Source organism: Dromaius novaehollandiae, chromosome 3 (genome assembly GCF_036370855.1).
Source record: "Dromaius novaehollandiae isolate bDroNov1 chromosome 3, bDroNov1.hap1, whole genome shotgun sequence".
Classification (NCBI taxonomy): domain Eukaryota; kingdom Metazoa; phylum Chordata; class Aves; order Casuariiformes; family Dromaiidae; genus Dromaius; species Dromaius novaehollandiae.
Window position 1 is genome coordinate 117,483,585 of NC_088100.1, and position 9,275 is coordinate 117,492,859.

Sequence of the window (9,275 nt, forward strand, 5' to 3'; positions counted from 1 at the left end):
CGGTGAGTCAGCCCGGGGTGCTCTCAGCCACCACGGCTGCTCACGGGCCCCTCTGGCATCAGCCACAGCGGAGGTGCCAGGGCATGAGGGAAAATGAATCAGCTCCTCATCCTCAAATACAGTTTCCCCAAAGAATGGTTGAAGCAAATAAGCCAGAAAACTTGCATCTCTGGGGACCACATGATAATGTGTTTCACATCCCATTCCTGCAGTGGAATAGTTAGGGGATAAATCTCCCGGTACAAAGGCTAGGAGATAGTCTTGGCCTTTGTAGTGGGATTAGTGAAACAATTTCCCTCTCTGTGTTCTTCCAGGAAACCAATAGCTTAGTATGCAAGGACAGCCTGCCATGCTAACTGTGTGGTAACCAAGGAGAGCTGTGGGTGCTGTTGGCAGGAAAAGCGCAAGCCCTTGATACCTTCATGTGAAATGCTGTGGTGTTTTGAGTTGGTGGTGCGGGCAGGGCAACGGAGGCGCCAGGTGGGCTCTGCCTACGTGCAGAAGTGGGTGGGTCACTACTCTGGGGGGCCCAGCGGGTGCGAGGTGTGCGCTTGGCTGAGGTGCACACCTGGCCGAGGACCTGCGGAAGCACCTGAGCCTGAAGGAGAAGTCGGAGCCAGTGCTGGTTGCTTTCCTGCGGGTGTCTGTCTTTATTTAAAAAAAAAGAAAAGAAAGATTAGGAAGGAAAGAAGCTTGTTGACTGCAGATGAAGAAAGGAACCTGCTAGCACTGTGATATTCACTGGAAACAATTTTGTCATAAGCTGCCTTGGGCTGAACTCAAACCTAAAGATGAAAATCTCCAAAACCAATTATCACCCTTCCCTGCTGAGCCCCTTCCTGTGACTCACCCTCATCTTGCAGCAGATCTGTGAAACGTGGGCTCACCTCAGCGCTTGGGGTCATCCTCGGAGAGCATAGCCCGCTATTGCAAGTTTGGGAAGAAATACCTTATGTTCCTCCAATCACGTTTTTGGAAGTAATGGCTCAGCAGTCAGAATGAAATCATCAAACATCAAAATCAGCCAAAGCAAAAGCAATTGATACTGGTGGGTGGTTTTGACCAACTGGCTAATAAAAGACACATCAAGTTTATACTGCAAGTTTATTACAGGAATACAACCAGATTAAATAATTCTCACAGCTAATATATTTATATCAGGGTATGCATATATATTTTATTCCCAGTACATGTTGCAATCTTTTTATCTTTAATCATGCAGCAAGTAATGTACAAACACAATTATATGGAAGATTTTTTTCCTAAAAAAAGAGAAACCTAAATTACAAAAGTATGGCTTTATAAGAAAGTCATATCATACAATGAACATTCAGTTGTACTTGGGCATGGCAACATTCAGTCTTAATCAGTGAACAACAGCATCTGTCACTGTCACGCTGAACCCCCAAAAAGCCAAGGAAACTGGGAATAGGGAAATGCCCATCAGTGTTAGAGAGATGGAAAATATATATCTGTATACATTCAAAATACCAAAAATGTAAAAAAGTGTTCAGGGATTAAGCATCACGTTTATTTATATGCTGAAATCAGAGTTATGGAGTCTTGAAGAAAATAGTGCACAAATAGAGCCAGTTTCTGTTTTTCTCTTGTACAGCAAATACCTGGAGTGGTGCAATTAACTTAAAAAGCGTTACTTCAGGTGTAAAGAGATGTAACTGAGATCTGAATCTGGTCTGTCCTTCTTGCTAATGGTGCTGCAGAAATAGAAGCATAGGGTTAGGAAGTCACAGGTGGCTGAATTTTGCTGGCAGCCCAGAAGCAGAAGTCTGCTTTCACATTTAAGTACTAGGAGAAAAGAAAGATGAGGATGTATGTTTAATAGATCTTATTTAAAAAAAAATCAAGAATAAAATGTGGCCACTATCACAAATTCTTGGCTGGCTGATTGTGGCTGTTGGCATGCAGAAGCCCTTGTGCTTGGTGTTCAGGGATAAAACACCCATTTCAAGAGCAAAGCTGCTGCCTTTTTACAACAGAAGATACGTCCTTACCTGTTAGTAGCATGATGCTTGGGACACAGACTTATTTCACTGAAAGGCTGCTTTCTTAAGGCATTGATCACTGTAGCGTACGAGTATTGTAAATCAGTTATGAGTTTTGCCAGGAGAGGGCGGGCAGACAGACAGACACAGACGTATATGTGCACACGTGCACCCACACGTACACACACACGCACAAAGTCGCTCACAGTGCTCACGGAAATGTTACTCATCAAAACTGAACACACACACACACACACACACACACGCCTGCACACACAAGTCAGATCTTTACAGTGCTACTCTTCAAAACTGAAATACAAAGTGTAACCTGCAGAGCTAACCCGTAATCCAAAGATTAACACAAACTACTCCCTTCCTTTTCTCTCTGACTTTTATTCTTTTTCCCAAGTTCAGAAATAAAGATCTTAACTACACTTAACCAGTATGTTTATATGCCAAATGTAAACATCACTACACGGCACCTAGCACCCTTTTTAATGAACAAAGTCACAAACATATTTGTCATGCAAATGTAGGGATTTTTCAAGACTGTGGTCTGTCAGATTGCAGGAACTGTGGAAAACATTTAGAATTTATTTTTGCTAATGACCTGGCTTGAAAAGAATGAAAAAAATCAACCAAGATGGGGCTGAGGTAGATTTGGCTGCATCTGATGTAACTTCACTGTAGTGGGCAGGAAGACAAATGGGATCCCCAACTAACAGCAGGTCATTGCAAGGGGAGTAAACCCGGTTCAGGTGACAGATTCCCTCTGCTCCGGCAGGAGGAAACCTCACCCCGCACTGGTGTCACCACAGATGATGGGAAGAGACGTTCTGTAACAGAAGCACCACAATGCTAATGCCCCTAAACTCTGGCCCAGCAGGACTGAATGTCGAGGTCAGATGGTAGCTCTGTGGCCAAGGCCCATCCAGTGCTCGGTCACCTGTTAAAATGGACAGTAAAAGGAGAAATGATAGGCATCTGGACTGCTTTTTTCTAGTGTGGCTTGTTGCCTGTTGCAAACTGGGTGGAGAACACCATCGGTTTTGCATGTTGGCCAACAACCAGCCAGCAGCTTTCTTCTGGGCAGTAATTGCAGACACAGATACAACCCAGAGCATGAGCTTTTTGAGCACTTGCTGAGAGTGGATGTCTTATCCTCTGTGCTGGCCAGTAGATAGAGTAACCTCACGCATGGATGAATGCAAGCACATGATGCATCCTGCTGCCAGCTACAAAGCCACCTGAATAGCCCAAGAGTCTAAACACCGACCCTTGCAATGATCGCTGGCTTTCATAGTCAAAAAGTGATCCTTGCACCATATTAGACACACTTGCTCCCAGTGGGTTGCTCCAGCCCTCTGGGAACATCCCCCTGGCTTACTGTAAAGTGCCACCTCAGTAAGCGGGGAGTCCCTACCTGCCTCCACCGCTTTGTAATCCGAGCAGCCTTCCCCTCCCTCCTGTCATTTCTGCAGCTCATTATAGCATGGAAACCTTCATGGTAGCAAGCCAGCACAGTGATGGCTGACGAATTCCCTGCCCTCCTTCCTTGGAATATCTGCTCTGGGGCCTAATTACCATGCTAATAATATCCCTCGCCAGCCTCCTCCGCCTCTCACCCAGCGCCATCCCCATGAGATACCGCATTGCTGTTGAGGACAAGCCCAATACCCTCTTCTCCAGGCGCCATGGGGGCAGCGTAGCTGCTCTGCTGTCCAGCCTCTCCTCAGCCGTGGGCAGCAAGCGCTGGCTTCATCCCCTGCCTCCATCTCCAGACTGCTGCGGGGTGAGGAGCGGCGATGGCTGGGGAGCCTGAACAGAGCCTGCACGGCTCAGTGCGACAGAAGCAGCTCAGCTGCTGCTTATTATGTAAATCTGCCTTGGGCTCTGTCTTGCTTCCCAAAGCTGTGACAGCCTCCGACTGCCGGTGCGTGCTGCAGAGGCTGCCGTGCAGACAGCCCCTCTACAAAATCCTCACCTGAGGTCTACCCTGTGTTTCTCCCCCACCACTCACACCCTCCCCTGGCACAGGAGATGGCATAGACAGGGATGGGGAAAGAAATGCAAGTCCCCAGAGGTCAGGGTGGAAGGGCAATGCAGCACCAGGGAGGTGTGATTTAAAGATTAACCCTTTCATGGCCTGCTTGCCACTCTCAGGGCTGGGCTGTCATTTTCTCCATCTCCCAGGGTGATGGGAGTGAGTCTGCATCTCCACACAGAGTAGCACTGGCAGTGCTGGCACTGAGGCGCTCCCACGGCCTGTGGGAAGGGGTGTCCGGGAGGACCGTCCCGCTTGGCTGACCGCTGTCTGTGTGAGGACGAGGCACCTGGCCATGCCCGCGTGTTGCACAGCCCTGCAGGAAAGCTCCACCTGGCCGCAGCCAGCTTTGTACCGCAGGTACCTGGTGCGCAGAGAGGCAGAGAAGTGCTGCCGGGGCCAATGTAAAAGCATACAGCTCTGGTACAGCTGCCTGGACACAAGCAGAGAATCAGCCAGATGAGACACAAGCCATTTTCCCGTGGAGCGACTCCCCCGTTCAGCGTGATGTGCACACACAGCTCTGGTGCACATCCTCTCTTACCTAGAGCCTCGCAAAAAGGGACTGCTGCCCCTTGGCCTTTTGCTCCAAATTTATTTAAAGAGATGAGTGATCTTTTTACTGCTGTTCAGTCTGGATATGCGGAAATGGGTTACCCTACCTCAGTGGAGCAGAGGGTTATGCTTACATCTGGGTCCCAAATAAAGCATGTCCCCCAAAGGGAGTCAGGAGGGAATGATCCTGCTGCTGCTCCACCAGTGCAGAGCACGGCCAGGAGAGCAGGACCAGTGCCTTGCTCAGGCAGGGCCCTGCCTGGGCAGCCCCAGCCCGGTTAGGAGAGCTCAGTCCTGGAAAGCTGCAAACACACATGGGGCAGGCGACGGGAATTATTTGTATTTTCTGGGATCAGACCCTCTGTCTGGACCCAGGAGGCAAAAATACTCAAATCAACAACAAACGACAACTTCTAACAGCAGAACGTCATACCCCAGCTTAGGATAACCAGCAAGTCCAGGCAGCTCTGAGACCCACTGGTAAATCAAGTTAGTGAGCGATGTCTCTTTTGGAGATATATTCACCCCTAAAACACAAGTCAAGGGTAAATAATGTCACTTATGAAAGACAGGGCTTCCATTGGCCCTGCTCCGATTTGCATCTTTTTACTGGACAGCAGGGAAGATGGTTCCCTCCCCACTGCACAATTCTGTGGAGGCATCAGGGCCAGGATCGCCTTTAACCCCCTCACTCCCAGCTGAGACAGTGGGGAGCTTTTGGTAGCTCTTTTGCCTGTCGTTACTCCCCTACACGAATGTACGCTCCCTGTCCCTCTCTGCACTTACACACTCTACACCGTGACTCACTGTAAAGTAACTCATTAAAATCACGTACTCTGCAGAACTGGCTCTACGTCTCTGCAGCAGCAGCCATGGACTTTTGGGTTATTACTTAATGATACTGGATCATTGTTAGAAAGGAAACCTGACATTTCAACCCTGTTGGTACAGTATGGTATTTATCCTAGCTCTAGCAGAACACAGTCCCATAGTTACATCTTTCGAAAATCCCACTGGGCAAGTGGTTCCTTTTACCCAGGTACTTTACACAGGATACAGTTATCATATTGGGAATTCAGATACACTGATATCAGTTGACAGCTAAAAAAACAAACATAACACAGTCTCAACTACTGTTAACCCTTCACATGCACAACAAAACAAAAAACAAGAAAGGTTTTTCCTTTAAAAGTGCCGTGCCTGCAATCAATTAGAAAAACATTTAAAATCTTGTCACAAAATATTGGATTTTCCAGCATAACCTAACAGGATAAGTACTAAAATCACACTGAAATGCAGAGGGTGGTAGATGACCAGCTCCCCTAGGTTGCCTTTGAAAATCCAAGACCCAGCGAATAAAGTCAAGGAAAAACATTTACCACATTTTTTGTCGGTAGCTTTTTGCCATAGGATGGTAAGGGCTTTAGTGCCTGAGGTATAGGTAGTTCCTGGATGCTTTTAGGAAAATGGGAGGGGGGCAGAGTCTGGAGAATAGTTTGCATAGCTTGCAGATATAAAGAAGCAGGTGTGTTCCCCACCAGGCTGTTGAATTTGTCTTCTCCCAGCAAAGCTGTCCAGTGGTCTGGATGATCCTGCAGAACTTTCCGCATCTTAAACTGTGGGTTGGGCATGAATAGCAAGAGGTAGTCAAGGCAGAGCTTCTTCGATGCCACATTGACTTTGGAGTCCCACATCTGCTCCAGGATGACGTCCAGTGGGGTAAGCCCTTTGCTGTCCTCTATCCTGGGAGAAGCTCCGTTCCCCAGGAGGATGAGGACAGTCTCTGACCTCAGCAGTTCACAGGCAAGATGCAGGGGGGTTTTCCCATCTTCCAGATGAAAGCAGCCGGTCCTGTTGATGTAGGAGTTCAAGCTGGGGAGCTTGTGTGCAATTTTGATGATCAGCCCCAAGATATCTCTCCTGTCATATGTGACCGCCATGGCCAAGTGAGGGGCAGAGGATGGGCAGTAGCAGAAGTGTTCCCCAGGCACCTTGAGAGCCTCCTCTGGAAAATGAGACAGCAGATACTGAGCATAAGGCAGGTGATTATGCACCACTGCATAGAGAAGGGCTTCTGAAGGTGAGTATGTTCTTAGGCTGGCATTTTCCTCCCAGTAAAAATACTCCATAGTTCTCATGTCTTCCAGCATCCACACGGGCTTGTGATCTCTCACAGCCTGGTAGAACATGTAGGACAAGAACTTGCAGTGCCTGCTCTGATCGTCCTGCAGGCTGGCCTGGTTACTGGCCATGGCTCAGCAAATAAAGAGCAGCTCCACGTCAAATCGCTCCAGACGGTGAGATGTGAGCACTTGGAATGCAGATCCCGCTGCTGCTGCAACCTTCAGGCTGTCATTGCTGCCTGGACTGCACTCGCTGGAATGCATGGGCTGATCATCTCCACCCATTCATTGTTTTTCCCCTCACTGCAGTGGTTTTGTTTAGGTAAGCACAATCCCACAGGCTCGGTTAACCCATGCCATGCAAGCAGATGGTTAGTAAGTACATCCTGCTCTGTGCATGGCACAGGTTACTGAAACGCTGTCAGGCTGCGAGTGATTTTATACACACACAGCTAGAGAGAAGACAGGGAGAGACTAAAATTAGCTTGAGAGGTGAGGCAGTTTTCTGTCTGCATTTCGTGTCTAACCAGATCAGCTCATACATTGCAGTAAGTGCAACATCAATATTCATCTTTTTTTTTGTATGTCATTCACACACACACACAGCTCTTTATATAGTCAAAAATATGTAGCAGTGTAAAATGTTCCACAGCTGATAATACAGATGATTATATACTTATGAAATGGAGGGTTCGGTAGCTGTAGAGTTAGGAAGGGAACCCTATTTTATAAATAATGGTATGGCTAGCCAATTAGGGGACACTGATGTTAATGGATTGCCTGTAAGGCATCGGAGATGTTTAAGATCCCAACATGAATCTCCACAGAGGAAAGAGTCTAACAGGACGTGGAGTAACCATGCCCAGAGTCGTAAAGCCTTTTGCTTGGTTAAAACGCCTTTGTTTAGCAAGGAAGGAGCTGAAGTGCCTCTGCGTTGCACAGCACGTACATAAACAAAAGGTTAATGGCCACACCACAGCGGCTGATGGAGAGCCTTGGACTAAGCATTTCTCAGATGTCATGCTCCAGGACTAGGGTCAGATCGAGTTGTGATGGGGGAGGGAAGTGGGTTTAAGCAATCAGACTTGTGTAAAGCCCTGGTAAGATGCAGAGGACCAAGGCAGTTGCCTACAGGATGAAGCACAAAGACCTGACCAGAATTCAATTCCTAGAAAGCAATTGAACTAAGCACCTTTTGCTGTAACTTATGCTTGAGGAAGGAGGACTTCCATGCATCATATACATTAACAGATTACAGTAACATATCTCACTGCTTTGTTTTCAAAACAGGCAAAACACAGCAAATCAAGACTTCTCTTTTCATTTAGCAAGCAGGCAACAATATATTCAATATATTCAGATTTAACACATAGTACTCAAATATCAAATTTGAACATCTCCAAGTCATGTCTGGTCACTTACAAATCTGGGTCTAGATCTAGCACACCTTCCCATCTTCCAAAGTCCTGGGTGTTCAAGTCTATGCCTTAAACATTTCATGTTAGGGCCAGTTTTCATATTGTTAGAATGAGCAATTGTATGCCCAGTTTTAGCCCACTATTACTGTGGCTATGCATGGAAATACTTCTAAATAGTCATTTGCATATGTTATTACCTGTCTTGTGCCCATGGTCATAATAAATCATGTGCATGTTCAGGGCCAGATCCAAAGCCTACTGAAGTGCACAGAGAAGTTTCCATTGATTTCAGCATGCTGTGGATCAGGCATTACTTGAGCACTTGGACATACACATTTTGTTTTTCCAGTTCCTAACTGAGAACATCTGAAACTTGAACTGTGCCGTAAACTTAAACACTCAAAAGAGAGGAGAATTAGCATTTGAGTGGACAGACTCTTTTGTCTAATGTTCTCACAAGGTTTTTCCTACTGCTACTAAATGATGACAATACCCTAGGAATTAGATAGGCTTTGTTATTCCCATGTTGCAGAAACACACATACATATACCCACACACACTTTAAAGAGCCCAAGTTTACAAAGCAGCCTGCTGATGGACCTGGGCACAGAACCAGGAATTGCTGTGGTTTTGCCCAGGTGTTACAGCCACTAACCAACCCTCACTGCCTTAAACACCTGCTACAGGTGTATAGATAAATTCAGGTTCAGGGTATATACATATAGGGAAGCTAGTGCTTGGTACATTGAGAGGGGAATTGCAGTGCTCTGGAGGTGCAGACACCTAATCCATGGTACTTTGAACGCCAGCATAGGCAGGCTCACAGGCTTCTTTGGTGTTAAATGTCACCACTGACAATCATCTGAGCAAAAGCTGTTCTGCCACTGATACAGCCCTTCCCATCCAGGGCAGGGTGATCACGGAGCCCAGTTGCTTTTGCAGTGCTGCTGCTGCGCGGTGGCTCAGGAGGCGCCGGTTTGCAGGACTGCTGGGGCTGGCACTGGGAACAGGGCAGGAGTCTGCAGCCAGAAGAGGGGAAAAAAGCAGGCCAGGCCCCTTCAGGGACAGCCCTCGGTCACAGAGCGGTGGCTGTAATGTCAAACCTAGCATGCGTGCAGAGACACATAAAAGG

The 9,275-nt window shown here is 47.3% G+C and overlaps 1 protein-coding gene across 1 annotated transcript; it reads right to left on the reverse strand.

Moving 5' to 3' along the window:
* Nucleotides 1-1,425: 1,425 nt before the first annotated feature.
* On the reverse strand, nucleotides 1,426-7,101 carry LOC112980000 (ankyrin repeat domain-containing protein 9-like). Its single transcript, XM_064509916.1, has one exon. It carries the CDS (start codon nucleotides 6,852-6,854, stop codon nucleotides 5,964-5,966), a length of 891 nt encoding a protein of 296 aa, XP_064365986.1. The 5' UTR covers nucleotides 6,855-7,101; the 3' UTR covers nucleotides 1,426-5,963.
* Nucleotides 7,102-9,275: the final 2,174 nt, after the last annotated feature.

Excerpts from the sequence above, each read along its gene's own strand:
- LOC112980000 (XM_064509916.1), bottom strand. The coding sequence starts at position 6,854 with ATGGCCAGTAACCAGGCCAGCCTGCAGGACGATCAGAGCAGGCACTGC.